A 16,588-nucleotide genomic window follows, 5' to 3' on the forward strand; every position below is an offset into this window, starting at 1 on the left:
AATACCGAGAGCGAAACCGTGGAACACTTACTCTGCAATTGTGGAGCACTACTAGGACGCAGACTGCAGTATCTCAAAAACAGCCTACTTCAGATTTCGTTTTTCTATATTTGAAAGTTTATCAGAAATTTTAGGGACATGTTATTTGGGTAAAATAATAGTGTCAGATGTTAATTTTAAGGTATGATATCTGGTTTTGGAAAAATGGTTTTTATTTATCTAAAAAAAATTATAAATTAGCGCATGAAAAAAACCACTCAAATTCATATTCGTACGGGCTTCGATGTGGCTGAATTGCAAAGATTACTATTTAGTATGGTATCCCTTGGTCATTGCAACTGCCTTTAGTCGTTTTGGAATGCTGTCTACCAGTTTTTTCGTGTATTCGGTGGGAATTTGATCCCATTGGTCCATCAAATGCTTTCTAAGATCGTTTTTGATAAAAATTTGATGGTTTCTAACTTTTTTGTCGAAGAATTGCCAAAGGTTTTCAATGGTATTGATGCCTCGAGATATTGTTGTGGAGTATCAATAACTTTTGAGCAGTTGTAAAGTAACCATGTGTGTTTCTTAAGTGCGTTGTTCATTGGCTCATTGTCTCAGTAAAACTTGAACCTCTGACTGAATCCCATTTTGTCGGGACTTTACTTCAAATTTTGGTTTAAAATGTCTAAATAGACATTTTGGTCCATTACGCCATCGATGAAGACTAAAAACGAAGGCTAGGAGGATAGCGTTTCAAATCAATGCATCGATAACCAAATATGTGATAGGAAGAGGCTCCAGAGAAAGCAACGATTGCCTCCCACGGACAGTGACTATTGACGGCGATGAACTGGAAGTGGTTGATGAGTTCGTATATATGGGATCACTGGTCACCGCCGACAATAATACGAGTAAGGAGATCCAACGACGCATTCAAGCTAGAAATCGAGCCTACTTTTCCTTCCGCAAGACATTTCGATCTAGGAGCATATGCTGCCGCCGCTCTACGGACTTGAGACAGTAACTTTGCTTACGGAAGACATACGTGCACTTGCCGTTTTTGAACGAAAGGTGTTGCGGACTATTTTTTGCGGAGTACAGACGGAAAGCGGAGAGTGGCGGAGGCGTATGAATCACGAGCTACAGGCACTGCTTGGAGAGATTCCCATCGTTCACCTGGCGAAAGTTGGGAGACTACGGTGGGCCGGCCACGTCGCAAGGATGCCGGACGACTGTGTAGTGAAATCCGTTATCTTCAAGAACCCCACCGGCACCAGGAATAGAGCGGCTCAACGTGCTAAATGGCTCGACCAGGTTGAAGCTGACTTGCGTGTGTCGAGACGCGCAACGAATTGGCGACGAGTAGCCCAGGACCGAGTACAATGGAGAGGAATTCTTGATACGGCAAGAGCCACCCCGGCTCTCGGCTGAATAAGTAAAGTAAACTGAACGATGGCAAGTCAACAAGTACACCCTCGGAAAAATCTGTGGATTAGAATCGAGTAGAGTGCATACATACCCCTTCTGCGAAAGAAATTTCAACTATGGAGAATATCTTTGAATTGTCTTTCCGAACGACGCAATACTGGTGGTGAGCCTTCGATTGACCGCCCCGGACTGCTGCTCGATGTTAAGAACCGTCCATCTGGTGTGTCGGATCCCTCAGATGACGATTCTGACGATGAACTTGATTCTCGGTCGAATTGCGGTGACGTCACGATATCTCGATAAAATGTGTATACGACGAGATATACCTCACCTGTTCCATTCGGTGGAAATTGTAGGGTTCTATTCGAGCTTGATTCACTTGGAGACTGCGGGTGCACTTCTGACTGCACTCGTTGTCGTGGAAACGTCGAATTTGATCAACATGACGTTTTAGATGTTATCCTTCGTAAACAATGTCGTAGTGCATATCTCGCAGACGAGCAGCTACAATTCCTGGGATCCACTTGTCCATTCGAGGATTTCCCGACCGGCAGTAGACGCGTTGTCCCGGTGTGAAGGAACGAAACGACGAGTCAAACGTTGCTCGTTGTTTTTCCGCTATCTTCGTGCTGACATCCTGTGGTTTGACGAGATCCAACCGGGTTCGGATGTTTCGACCAAGGATAACTTTGCTGGTGATTCTCCGGTTTCGGAATGAGGAACCTTTCGATACTGCTGCAGGAATTCGTTGGTGCTGGCTTGCAGAGTGTTGCTGGTTGATCCCATCGACTTCAGTGCATTTTTTACAGTCTGGACGTAGCGCTCGGCTTGTTCGTTCGTAGCGGCATGGTAGGGCGTAGAAAGCTTGTTGTTGCAACAAGCAAAAAACATTCCAAACATGGAGGAGCACCGACGCCGGCTAAAGCCAAAACCGGTGATAGCAGCACTTCCGAATCGGAATACAATCATAGCAGTCGTTCCGAGACGGAGTCTAATGAAGAGGAAACCGAAAAGAAAGGTAAACGTGACATCGCTAGGATTGGACCGACCAAGGCGCAGTTGACAGCACGCCAGTTCTTGTCCCGCAAGCTTCCAACGTTTACCGGGCGGCCAGAAGAGTGGCCCATGTTTTTCAGCAGTTATCACACGTCCACTGAAGCATGTGGGTTTTCTAATCTGGTAAATTTAGCCCGTCTTCAAGAGGGCTTGAAGGGTGCAGCCAGAGATGCAGTTTGCAGTCGCCTTTTGTCACCAGATGCTGTGCCCCACGTAATGGAGACGCTCCGTATGCTTTACGGACGCCCCGAGCAGCTTTTAGATACACTTTGAGTACTTTGGCAGATTTTTTGTCCGATCTAGTATCCGCTGCAAGCGAAGTGGTCAACTACTCCGATACGTCGGCTCAAATCAAAGCGAAGAACACCATGAATAAGGAACAGGCGAGCTACGTCTACACACATAGTGGATTCGACGGTACCGGTGAAATAAATAAGCAAGATCGAACACCCTGCGTCATGTGCGGACAAACAAATCATCGCTTGCGTAATTGCGAGAACTTCCGCAAGCTCAGTGTGCCACAGCGGAAGAAAGCGGTGGATAAATGGGAACTATGCCATATATGCCTCAACGCTCACGGAAAAGCGAAGTGTAAGCTGAATAATCGCTGTACAGTGGGAGATTGCTCAGAGCGTCACAACAGTCTACTACATCCTCCCGAGGCTCAGTCGATCTGTAACACGCACAACGTTTTCAACAAGAATTCGACTCTTTTTAGGATGGTGCCGGTTCGGATATTCAACGGGGACAAGAGCGTTACGATAGTCGCGTTCCTAGATGAAGGATCGTCATATTCACTGGTCGACAGTTCGTTGGCTAGGAAGCTGCAATGCAACGGTACTACTCAGCCGCTACGTATCTCCTGGACCGCTGGGGTCACTAGATTAGAAAAAGATTCACAGCGTTTACGGTTGACGATCGCAGCGTGCGGTTCAAACGAAAAATTCATCTTGCGAGATGTGTACACCGTGAACAACCTAAAGTTGCCAGCACAGTCCATGAGCTTTGCTGACGTGGTCGTCTGGTAGACACAATCGAAGAGAATCACTGCTTGACAGTGACGCAAGTTTTCTATTGGACGGACTCCCGCACCGTGCAGTCATGGATTGTCTCCGATCAACGGAAATACAAGCCGTTCGTGGCATTCCGGATCGGGGAGATCATCAGCCGGTCACAGCCATCGGAGTGGCGATGGCTGCCAACCAAGTTAAATGTGGTAGACCAATTGACCAAGTGAGACGAAACCGAACGTGGAAGAAGAGATGTGAACGGCGTGTTTGTTACACGACATCGAAGTACAAGCTCAGTTAGTGGACGTGTCCAGATTTTCCAAGTGGAACGCGCTCGTCAGAACGCTGGCATGTGTGCAGAGGTTTATCGACAATCTACGGGCAAAGAGGCTAGGAAAGGCTATCGAAACAGTTCCAGCATCAACGAACGTCAAAGCATTGGTCATGACGAAGCTGCTGACGATCGTGAAACCATTGACCCGTGAGGAGTATCAAGTGGCAGAGAGAGCGCTGTTGAAGCTTGCTCAGGTTGAAGCGTTCCCGGACGAGGTTAGAGTATTGTTGAAGAGTCGTCGCACAGAGGGATCAACTGGACCCAAACTCGAGAAGCGCAGTCCTCTCTACAAAGTGTCTCCGATGTTAGATGATTTCAATGTGATAAGAATGGAAGGAAGATTGTCAACAGCTGAGTTTCTTCCGTTCGAACTGCGTTTCCCGATGGTGCTACCGAAGGGCCACCATATCACGCGGAAACTTCTGGAACATTACCATCAAAAGTTCGGCCACGCAGGACGAGAGACGGTCACTAACGAAGTGCGCCAGAGGTTCTATATACCACATCTTCGAGCCGAAGTCAGGAAGGTGATGGATAGAAAATGCAAACCGGAACCTGTGCAACGAGTAACTCCTAATCGTCCGTTCAGCTTTACTGGGGTGGACTTCTTCGGTCCTTTGCAGGTTACCGTTGGTCGGCGTGTAGAGAAGCGATGGGTGGCATTGTTTACCTGCCTTGTCACTAGAGCAAACCACCTAGAAGTAGCCCATAGTTTGTCAAGTCAGGCATGCTTGATGGCAATACGGCGTTTTGCGTGTTGAAGAGGAATGCCAACGGAGTTTTTCTCAGACAATGGGACGAACTTCGCAGCGGCGAGTAAGGAAGTGATGAAGAACATCGGTATGAGCTGTAGCGAAGTATTCACGGATGCGAGAACGAGGTGGAACTTCTATCCACCAGCAGCCCCCCATATGGGCGGGGCTTGGGAACGACTGGTGCGATCAGCGAAAGAAGCGTTATCAGCGATGGACGACGGGCGAAAGCTGACGGTTTTGGCCGAGGCTGAAGACGCGATCAACTCGAGACCGTTGACATACATGCTGCAGGGGACAGATACAGAGGAAGCATTGTCACCAAATCACTTTCTTCGCGGCTACCCTCCAGGTGGCACAGAATCGTATGTTGTTTCTGCGAGCGAAGCGGAAGCGTTAAGGGACAACTAAAAGCGGTCCCTGTTGTTATCGGACAAGCTTTGGCAACGGTGGTTGTTAGAGTACTTACCGTATAACAACAAGCGGACCAAGTGGTACGATAATCAAGAACCGATCGAGCCTGGTGCCGTAGTGTATCTTGCAGACAACGAGAATAGGAAGACGTGGATTCGAGGAATCGTGGAGGAGGTTATCAAGGGCATCGACGGGCGCGTCAGGCAAGCGATAGTGCGGACAACCAAGGGTGACTACAGATGCCCGGTAGCTAAGCTGTCGGTGCCTGAAGTAGGAGAACGTAAGTCTGGTTCTAGTAGTGGACCAACACCAGAATCACGGGGCGGGGCTGTTGCGGCACCACTGGTAACCCTACCTGAGGTGAGAAACGCTCCTCAACGGTGAGCGTAAACTGTCATCGTTACGACCTGTCATCGTGACAAATTATCATCGACGGAAGTAAAACGGAAGGAGAAAAACGAAGCATAAATAAAACTAAGTGCTAGCGCAGGAACAATTTATCTCTTTATTGAAGTTTTGTTTATAGTGAAACTTGTGATTAAAACAGGTAAATTTACTAAAACTAATTTGTAACTTGTAAATGAGTATGAAAAGCAGTTTCTACGGTTCGCTAGGCAGATACAGGAGGTTGAAAGGGACAAAAAGGTTTCGGATTGAGTAAAACGTGAACTACTCATGTGAGTACACTTAATTTGATAATCCCTATCGAAAATTTAAATATAACTAAATAAACAATTACAGTTTTTAGCTGTACGATAAAAAATTCGAACTGCTCAAAAAATTTAGTTCCGGAAACGTCCGAACACTTGTGGTACTTCACTCCGCTACGCTGGAGAAACGATTTGAATTCCTCGGCAGTAAATTGAGAACCGTTGTCCGATACAACTGTTATAATAGGTGCTCCGTAGGCGGCAAATAATCCATCGAGAAGATTAATCGTGGCAGCAGTTGTAATTGAGTTGGTGATTTTCAATTCGACCCACTGCGTCGACGACGACGACGAGTGTTGAATTTCGGTGGTGCTGATGCATGTTGTGCACATTCCGTACAGGATCTTGTCGTGTTTTCGACGTCGGCGTCTATCCCCGGCCAGTATACGAATGAACGTGCCAATCCCTTCATTTTGACGATTCCAATGTGTCCCACGTGAAGGTCGTTCAAGATCGTTTGCCGAAGGAAGGTATGACAACACGGTGCTCAAAGAGTAGACAGCAACTAGGGTGTATCTTGCTTCCGGTGCCTTGTAACCCAGCTGTGTTATATTTCGTCCCAATTCCAGTTCTTGAATGATCCTTCCAAAGTTCGTGTCCTTTCGTGACTCACGTGCAATGTGTTCCGCTCGCACTGGCAGTTGCTGAATCTGCTGTAAGGAAAACTGTTCAAACTCATCTTCGTTATTTCTTTCCTCGTGGAGAGACAAGCGATTGACATCGGATTGTATCGTTTGGCTTGGGATTCTGGAGCAGTAGTCGGCATATTTTGACTGGGTCGTATTGCATTAACACTTGGGGTGAGACCAAAACCTGTTTTAAGTCTTGATAGGCCCTGTCTGCTTCGGGTGTCCATTCGAATGGATCGGCTAGCAACCTGTCGCGTAAACTTCTAGCCCTTGAAGAAAGATTGGGAATGAACGCACTATAGTAGGTTGCCTTACCTAGGAATAGCTGTAATTCCTCCGGGGTGGTCGAACGTGGTGCGTCACGTATAGCTTCAACGTGCTTATCCGATTTGTGCAAGCCGTGGCGGTCGATCCGATGACCTAGGCATTCGAGCGATGACGTGGCGAAGATGCATTTCGTACGGTTGAGTCGTAGACCATTTTGTTTCATCCTGTCCATCGTTGCGGTAAGAGCTAGCGGGAGCTCGTCGAAGTTCTTAGCGAATACGATGACGTCGTTGTAGAAGCTGACAACGTGATCCTGTCCTTGAAGAATGGATTCCATGCGCAGCCTTGAGGGACGAATGAGCCCGTACGTTGAAGTGTTGAGAGTGAGCACATGACGGAACTCATCGTCGACTGAAAGATGAGTGTAGGCGTCCGTTGGGTTGACGGTCGGTTTAAAGCTACCGGTGATTCGAATACTTCCGTTCTTTTTCATGACGATGTGGGTTGGCGATGCTCACTCGGAGTAGTCCACTTTCTCGTAGAATCCGGAGGCTAACTTCTTATCTATCTCGGCTGCATACCGATCACGCAGCGCAAAAGGCACGTCTCTAGCCCTCGCGAAAACTGGGGATGTCCCTGGTTTCAGGTGCACTTTCGCAGGTGGTCCTTCGAGCTTTCCAGGAATGTCGCTGAAGATAGTTGTCGAAGTTGTCCAAAAGCTGCGACAAGTGAGCTGCTTGATCCGGAGTAAGTTCGGTGCTCGTGAGTGAGTTGACGGACTGATCTACAGAGAACATTCTGTTCAAATTGATCTGTGTGAATCTGAACAATCCATTCGCGCCCGAAGAGAGAATCGGATTTTTCGGCCACGTCGTACAAGTTTAATCTGCGCGATGTACATCCGATGGATACTTGCACAGGGAGACGACCAAGGCACTGTATGCGATGTCCAGTGTAACTGGAGAATTGCCGATTCGTTGGCTCCTATTATTCCACACGGCGCTCCGGTGTCCAGCTCCATTTGCAGGCGGCGGCCATCGATTTCAACATCGATGGGTTTCTTTCCGGTGGATGAGACGTTGAGCACCTGATGGAGGGACTGCACGAAGTCGGTTTCGGAAGTCGGCGTTTCTTGGGACTCCACCAGATCAGTAGAAGAATTCTGAGATTTCTCGGATCGGCAGACTTTGGCTATGTGACCTTTCTTGCCGCAGGCGTTACACCAGACGTTGTGGAACCGACATTGATTTATCAGATGCTGTCCGCCACAGCCGTTGCAGGGACGTGATTCACCAGCAATGTACGGGTTAACTTGCGTTCGTTGTTGAAAGAGTGGCAATCGTTGACGAGATTGAGGCGACTTCCTTGTTCTTGGCTTCTCGTAGCCAAGTTTGTTGGTAGCTTTGGGGTACGCTGGCGGCGGTGTGCCAGTATTGATATCTCGGGTCGTGTTCCGGGTCGCTTCCAAGGAGTGTGCGATGGTGTACGCAGCGTTGAAAGTATCCGGGCTTTTTGCGATGATTTCGTCGCATACGTCTCTTGCTTCGAGCCCATGCAGGAATTGTTCAATGAGTTTACTTACTTACTTACTTAATTGGCCTAACGTCTTATGACAAGGCCTGCGCAGTATAATTTCTCCATCTATTTCGGTCCACGGCAACTGATCTCCAGTTCCGCGGGCACCTAGTGCTCGCTAGATCTCGCTCCACCTGGTCTTGCCACCTCGCTCGCTGTGCCCCTCTTCGTCTTGTTCCTACCGGATTTGATTCGAAAACCATTTTTGCAGGAGTTAGTTGTCCGGCATTCTAGCAACATGTCCTGCCCAACGTATCCGTCCAGCTTTAACCACTTCTGAATACTTGGTTCGCCGTAGTGACGCGCGAGCTCGTGGTTCATTCTTCGCCTCCATACACCGTTCTCTTGCACTCCGCCAAAGATGGTTCTTAGTACCCGCCGTTCGAAAACTCCGAGTGCTCGTAGGTCCTCTTCTAGCAATGTCCACGTTTCGTGCCCGTAGAGGACAACCGGTCTAATTAGCGTTTTGTACAGTGTGCACTTTGTACGGGGGCTCAAATTGTTCGACCGCAAGTGTTTGTGGACTCCGTAGTAGGCCCGACTTCCGCTGATAATACGTCTTTTAATCTCACGACTGGTATTGTTGTCCTCTGTTGCCAGTGAGCCAAGGTATACGAACTAGTCGACTACCTCGAACTCATCCCCGTCGATTATCACGGTACTGCCCAAGTGAGCCCTGTCACGCTCGGTCCCGCCCGCCAGCATATACTTCGTTTTAGACGTATTTATCTTCAATCCAATCTTCTCTGCTTCGCGTTTCAGTCTGGTGTACTGAACTTCCACCGCCTCAAGTGTTCTATAACATAACAGCGAGCAAGATGGTTAGCTCAGGTGGAGCGCGATCTGGCTAGGCCTAGGAGTATTCGGTGTCCGAGGAATTGCAGAGCGGTAGCCCACAACCGAGTTGACTGGAGAAACCTTATTGTTCAATAGGCTTTGTCCTAGGACGGCAAACCATTTAAGTAAGTAAGCAAGTAAGCTATTCGACTTCACACTTTCAACTGTTGATTAAAGATAGATTTTACAACTGTGATATATTAGATTAAGTATGATAGTGTAATTCTATAATTGTACTGTATTTACTAAATGTATTATCTGATTATTATTAAGGTAATTTTCCAGAGTGGTAAAAATATGGGTTTTTATGCATAGCAATGGTGTCAACTTAACTTGGCTTTTCCCAAATATTGGCTTCCAAAGAGAGGTGATCACTTAAAGTTAAAATAAATAAATAAATAAGTAATATTAATGAATCAGCAAACATAAACATAGTAATGTTTACGGTAAAATTAATGTACACAATTAATGTGAATCTGCTGGCACTAAAAAAACGTATGCTTTTCATGGGTTACTTTGGTCGTTTGTTCGTTGCATCTGTCGCATTTCACTATTCGTTTACTTAAAAAGTACATAAAATAACTCAACTTACATTCTATCTAACATCGTTTGCTTTCCTTCAAGTCCTGCTTCTTCGTGTGCAAACTAAGACTAAATTTTATAGCGAAATGCGAACGGCACAGGTCACATGTGTTCAGCCAAATCGCGATTGGTACGCTGAACGATACATCTCGCAACGCTCCGAACGCTCTGAGTGGGCATTTGATCACTGAGTTTGGACCGCGGGATAGAAATCCCTATCCGCAATTTATTACGAACGCTCCGCGTTGTGCAATTTTAGATATCGCACTTGAATTCGCTTCCCGTCGTACCTATATGTTTAACCTACAGCGTTTGGTTGGACGTGAAAGTTCTATTGGATATCTCACTTTCCAGCGCCGGCTGGTCGGATTCGTTCCCAACTAAGCTTTTCTTTTGCATTCTAGAATTGGAACCTGCCGGACAGCGTTTCTTTTTGTGAGCATAGAGAGCGCACTGTCTAGTGTATCGAACACTACACTGGTCACATTTGTAAGGTTTAAGCTCAGCAGAATGTGTGCACTTTTCTGTGAGCGTACATACCACCACGTGATTTAAATGTTGCGCCGCATATGTCGCAACCATATAGAGTATGCTCCCCGTCGATAATCAGTGTCCCGCATTTTTTGCGGTGAATGCGCATATGCTGCGTGTACTGACATCGCGTTGGGAAATCTTTTTCACAAACCGTACACCGGTGCAGGTCGCGCTGCTTCAGGTGCTCCGCTAAACGCGCTTTCATATGATAACTTTTACCGCAAGTGTTACACGCGAATTTTTTTCCCGACGTGTGTGTTACAATTTTATGCCGCTGTAATATGTTAGGTGAACTACAAATTTCACCACATATGTCACACTCGAAAGTCGAGGTGTGAATTTTCATATGCCTCGCAAGATAGTTTTTGTTCTTGTATACATTGTCGCAGATAGCGCATTTAAATTGCTCCGAGTGATACAATACCCAGTGCCTCTTCAAATGGCGTATTATATGGAACTCTTTACCGCAAATGTTGCATTTGAAATTCTTTTCCGTCGTATGCGTGATGCGGTGATTCTGCAGTGTACGATTTGACGCGTAAGCTTTACTGCATAAGTCACATTTGAACAGCAGGTCAACAGGTTTCTTGAATTGTGAATGTTTCATCTTCTTATGTCTATTGACACCACTCTTACAAACAAACCGAGTACCACACTGGTCGCATTCGTAAGGTTTTGGCTCAACCAATGCGTGCATTCTCTTGTGAAGCCTTAAACCAGTAGCTGTTTTGTATGAAGCGCCGCAGATATCGCATTCAAACGTCTGATCCGGGTTGTGATTCTTCAGGTGCTGCTTCAAATGTGCGCTTAAGTGGTACTCTTTACCGCATATGTCGCATTTGAAATTCTTTTCCGTTGTATGTTTTAAAATGTGGTGAATCTTCAGTGTTTGAACTGTCGAGAAAGATTTACTGCATAAGTCACATTCGTAAGGATTTGATACAACGGTTCTGTGGACCTTGTTGTGACGGCTTAAGCCAGAACCTAACTTAAATGATGCACCGCAGATGTCGCAAATGTGTTTCCGTTGACTGCCACTGCCAGTAGGAGAATCCGCTTCCAAAGTGTGTGAGTTGCTGCAACAGAAGAGAAGCGATTGATAGATTGGTGCGGGATAAATACGTCCTCTTTTAAGTGAAACTATAGAGCTACTAGTAGAGCTATTTTAAGGGGTAAAAAGTACAAGGGTCCATGCCTAGTGGCACGGGCGCAGGCTTGAAGTAGGACTACGAATGCAGCGCAATTCGTCTCTCAATACTAAAGCCGGTGATTTTTGTATGAATTTCATATATAGATGTACAAGTTGCGCATTAAAGAATTGTGTTCTTACATGTGAGAAATTCATAATTTCAACTCTTCAGCTAATTTATATGGTGGACCTCAAAAGGTCCGTTTGTTAATCTCTAATTCTCAAATTTCTGACTCGTAGTGTCCATTGTCAACTTTCGTCCTTTAGATGGGCATTCCACCAATTTAAACCCTTCTGCTTCCGCGACCAAAATTTGGGTTTTCTAGCTTATATAATATTCTACTACAGCCGCTTATTGTCAATTGCAAGTAAAATTGTACCATCCAAAGTGCGATATCGCTCATAAAGTGCTATTTTGCATTAAATCATTTCGATCTTCGGCGCACTTTTTCGTTATCTTCCAAGCAATACGGAGCCGAAGAGACCGAAACGATTTAAGCTAAAATAGCACTTTTATGAGCGACTAGCTGACCCGACAAACTTCGTATTGCCACAAATTAACCTGTGTTGTACATAAATTATGAATCTCGGATAATCTTTGTCACAATCTCGAGTTTTGCAAGCCCCCCAGTGGGCGGCGCTTCCGACGGCGGGTCACCGGCAACACTCGCGACCGTCTCGTCCTGAATGATCTAGTGTTACTATAGATAGTTTTTGTGGTCTTGTATTGACTAATGTTTTATGGAAGAGTCTCGAATTTCTCGAGTTCGATTAGTTTTTGAGTTTCGCAAAAATTTCTGTTTTATTTGTGTGAGAGTTCATATCCCCCTACCACAGGGGTGAGAGGTCTCTAACTATCGTAAAATAAATTCAAGACTCCAAAATCTCCCACATGCCAAATTTGGTTCCATTTGCTTGATTAGTACTCAAATTATAAGGAAATTTGTATTTCATTTGTATGGGAGCCCACCCTCTTAAAAGGAAAAGGGGTCGTAATACACCACAGAAAAAAAATTCTGCCATCTAAAACTCTCACATGCCAAATTTGGTTCCATTTGCTTGATTAGTTCTAAAGTTATGAGCAAATTTGTATTTCGTTTGAATGGGAGCCCCCCCCCCTCCTAAAAAGGTAAGAAGTCCTAATTCATCATGGGAAAAATGGTTGCCTCCAAAAACACCCACATGCCAAATATGGTTCCATTTGCTTGATTAGTTCTCGAATTAAGAGGAAATTTGTATTTCATTTGCGTAGAAGCCCCCCCTCTTGAAGTGTGGAAGGATCCTAATTCACCGTAGAAAATATTTTTGCCTCCAAAAACCTCCACATGCCGAATTTGGTTCTATTTGCTTGATTAGTTCTCGAGTTATGGGGAAATTTGTATTTCATTTGTATTGGAGCCCCCCCTCCTAATGTGGGAAGAGGTCCTAATTCATCACAGAAAAAATTCTTGCCTCCAAAAACACCTACACGCCAAATTTGGTTCCATTTGCTGGATTAGTTCTCGAGTTATGAGGAAATTTGTATTTCGTTTGTATAGGACCCCCCCTCCTAAAGTGGGGAGGGGTCCCAATTCATCATAGAAAAAAGTTTTGTCTTCAAAAACACACACATGCCAAATTTGGTTCCATTTGCTTGATTAGTTCTCGAGTTATGAGGAAATTTGTATGCGAATATAACTCTTTGCATGCGCATTGTTTTAGCTGTTACATTCGTCGCATGGAAGACAACATCAAGCATGACCCCGCATCGTTCTGGACGTATGTAAAGAATCGGAAGCAGCAAGGTGGAATTCCTCAACGTGTGCACTACAACGATAGCTCGGCGGAGTCACCACTGGAGTCAGCAAACCTATTCTCATCCTTCTTTCGAAGTGTGCAAAGTAATAACCGACCACCTTCGTCTGAAGCGTATCTGAGTAGTTTACCGTTGTACAATTTAAATATGCCGTTGTTCAACTTTTCTCGGAGTGATGTGATGTTCAAGTTGCAATCAATTGATGTATCGAAAGGCGCTGGGCCGGACAGACTGCCACCGCTTCTCTTCAAAAACTGTGCTGCGACACTCGCTATTCCGGCAACGATTATTTTTAATTTATCAATGTCGGAAGGAATTTTCCCGAGTGTTTGGAAGACTGCCGCTATTACACCGGTCCATAAAGCAGGGAGTACACATGACGTCAAGAACTATCGTGGTATTTCGATTCTAAGCTGCTTGCCGAAGGTTTTCGAAAGCCTTATCCACGATTCGCTTTACCCAAAGGTTCATCATACGATCTCGGAATATCAGCATGGGTTTGTGAAAAAGCGCTCAACGATTACTAACTTGATGTCATATGTTTCTACGCTGACGAATGCACTTGAGAAGCGTCAGCAGATCGACGCCGTCTATGTGGATCTTGCTAAAGCGTTCGATAGGGTGCCGCATTCTTTGATGGTAACGAAGCTGGTAAGGTTGGGATTTCCTGAGTGGCTGACACGGTGGATACTGTCGTATCTTACCGACCGCGATGCCTTTGTGCGAGTTAATGGAACTAGCTCCCTCCATTTTGAGATTAAATCAGGTTTGCCCCAAGGAAGCCACCTTGGCCCACTGCTGTTCAATCTTTTTGTGAATGATCTGTGCTCCACTATAAAATCTCCAAAGTTGATGTTCGCTGACGACCTAAAATTTTACCGGGTAGTAGCATCGTCAGTTGATTGCTGCGCTGTACAATCCGATATTGATTCGCTGTTGAATTGGTGTACATTGAATGGCATGGAAGTTAATATACAGAAATGCAATGTGATCTCATTCTGCAGGAACAGACAGACTACTTTGTTTGATTATAGAATGCAAACAGTCAGCATCAGCCGGGTTGATTCTGTAACAGACTTAGGAATTCTCCTTGATAGCAAACTATGTTTCGCTCAGCACGTTGCAATTACAACTGCCAAAGCATATGCGTTACTAGGCTTCATCAAAAGAAATACGCAGCAGTTCGATGATGTCTACTGTCTGAAGTCACTCTACTGCGCGATAGTACGTAGTATTTTGGAGTACGGAGCGATAGTATGTGCACCTTACCATGCTGTCCAGATCAACCGGATTGAACGAATCCAGCGACTCTTCATTCGGTACGCCTTGCGAACGCTACCCTGGGATGATTCTATTCGATTGCCTCCGTATGAACATCGATGCGCTCTTATACGGCTACCCACGCTGGCGAATAGGAGAAGGTTGCTGCAACGTTTATTTGTCTTTGATCTTCTTGGAAACATTATTGACTGCCCGGAGCTGCTGGAGCGGCTTCAAATCAACGTACCACCCAGGCTTACCCGTCGATCGGACTTTTTTCGGCTTCCAATGCATCGCACTCTATTTGGCCAGAACAATCCTATTGACGTATGTTGTCGTGAATTCAATGTAGTGTCTGACTCTTATGATTTTAATATTAGTAGAATGACTTTTAAATTTAGAATAAGTATGTATTAGAATTAGGAACTGTCTGTGCGATACCATCGAAGACTAGTAAATAAATAAATAAATAAATTTGTATGGAAACCCCCCCTCTTAAAGGGGAGAGGAGTTATAATTCCCCTTATAAAGAGGGGAGGGGTTTCAAATTACCCTAGAATAAATTCTTGTCACCGAAAACACCCACATGCCAAATTTGGTTCTATTTGCTTGATTAGTTCTCGAGTTATGCAGAAATTTGTGTTTCATTTGTATGGGAGCCCCCCCTCTTAGTGGGGGGGAGGGGTCTCTAACCATCACTAAAACCTTTCCTGGCCCCAAAAACCTCTACATGCAAATTTTCACGCCGATTGGTTCAGTAGTTTTTGATTCTATAAGGAACACAGGACAGACAGACAGACAGACAGAAATCCTTCTTTATAGGTATAGATAGATACCCCCCAAGGGGTGTACTTTTGATAAGTTAACTACCAAGGATTGCAGTATCCCCTCGGGGGTACAAAAATCTCTCGGTATATATATGTTTGTGTTTGTCCAAATTCCTCATCCACCCCTTCCTATTCCTCCTGTTTTCCTTCCCGTCCTCATCAGGTAAATGATGACACGGGCAAGATGGGCAAGGCACAAATCTTCCACATGATTGTGAGGAACGTGCTGCTCGAGCCAAAGATGCTGATACCTGATACCTGAACCCAAGGTTAGTCACTTTTTCGGATAATGGAATTGCCTCTCCACAAAACATAATAGGCGATCGTGGCACTATTTTACCTTCTTTGCAGAATGTGATGGCTTTTGTTTTCTTCGGGTTGGGAAATAAATAATTATGAGCCGCCCAGCGCTCGATTGCAGCTAGATCACGGTTAACAATCGCAATGAGTCTGTCTACTTCCGCGATTGGCCCAGAGATATATAGTTGTAGATCGTCTGCATACAGTTGGTACTGACATAGTAGCTCGCTTGGGAGGCTGTTAATGTACATGGCAAACAGTAAAGCACTGAGACATGAGCCTTGGGGCGTACCGTCTACTGTTGCCCTTTCACCTGATGTAGAATTGTTTACTCGGACCATTTGCTTGCGATTAGAGAGGAACGATGCGATGAGATTCCGTGCTCCATCTGAGAAACGGAAATCACTGGATAGTCTATTACTCAAGACCATGTGGTTAACACAATTAAAAGCGAGAGAAAAGTCTACTAGCACCATCACCGTACAATGCCCATTATCTAGGTTGTTATATATATCATGACTAACCTTGGCTAAGGCAGTTGTTGTACTATAACCTTTGCTGTAGCCAGATTGGTTTTCAGCGAGAAGCGAGGGATTGGTTGCTTCGAGATACTCAGTCGTTTGAACCAGCAAAATTTTTTCTAGCACTTTAGAGATAGCCGGAAGGACACTGATTGGCCTGAAATCCTTAAGCGCTACGGGGTTCGAAACTTTGGAGATGGGTGTAACGATAGCTTTTTTCCATATGTTTGGAAACTCCTTAGCGTCAATGATGGCATTATACAAATGTGCCAAAGCAGGAAGGACGAACGGGCAAAGCATTTTTATGATCTTAATCGGGATGCCATCCGAGCCGATGGCATTTGATTGGATTTCCCATACTTTTGTAGAAACTTCATTGACTGAAGTATGGCGGAATTCGAACCTTTCAAAGCCATGGACACCACCAGTGCTATGAGCTGGGGTTGTATGCTGGCTGACAGTTGGGGAGTGCTGTAATCTCTGATGTCCTTCTGCGAAAAACTGGTTAAGTTCATTGAGGTCAATTTGTTCACTTGCCACGTTTTTCTTTGCGTTATTGTGGATACCTTCACGACGTAGATTA

At 45.4% G+C, this 16,588-nt stretch overlaps 1 protein-coding gene across 1 annotated transcript; it reads right to left on the bottom strand.

The window, feature by feature from the left end:
* Window positions 1–7,099: 7,099 nt before the first annotated feature.
* Window positions 7,100–16,520, bottom strand: LOC128746389 (zinc finger protein 271-like). Its single transcript, XM_053843441.1, has 7 exons — window positions 16,409–16,520; window positions 16,213–16,239; window positions 16,009–16,130; window positions 14,618–14,676; window positions 10,579–11,189; window positions 7,463–8,127; window positions 7,100–7,369 (listed from the first exon to the last, which is right to left on the bottom strand). The coding sequence occupies exons 1-7, from the start codon at window positions 16,518–16,520 to the stop codon at window positions 7,100–7,102; spliced, it is 1,866 nt and encodes a 621-aa protein (XP_053699416.1).
* Between the last annotated feature and the right edge of the window lie 68 nt (window positions 16,521–16,588).

The sequence above is a fragment of the Sabethes cyaneus genome, chromosome 1 (assembly GCF_943734655.1).
Source record: "Sabethes cyaneus chromosome 1, idSabCyanKW18_F2, whole genome shotgun sequence".
In the NCBI taxonomy this organism is placed as follows: domain Eukaryota; kingdom Metazoa; phylum Arthropoda; class Insecta; order Diptera; family Culicidae; genus Sabethes; species Sabethes cyaneus.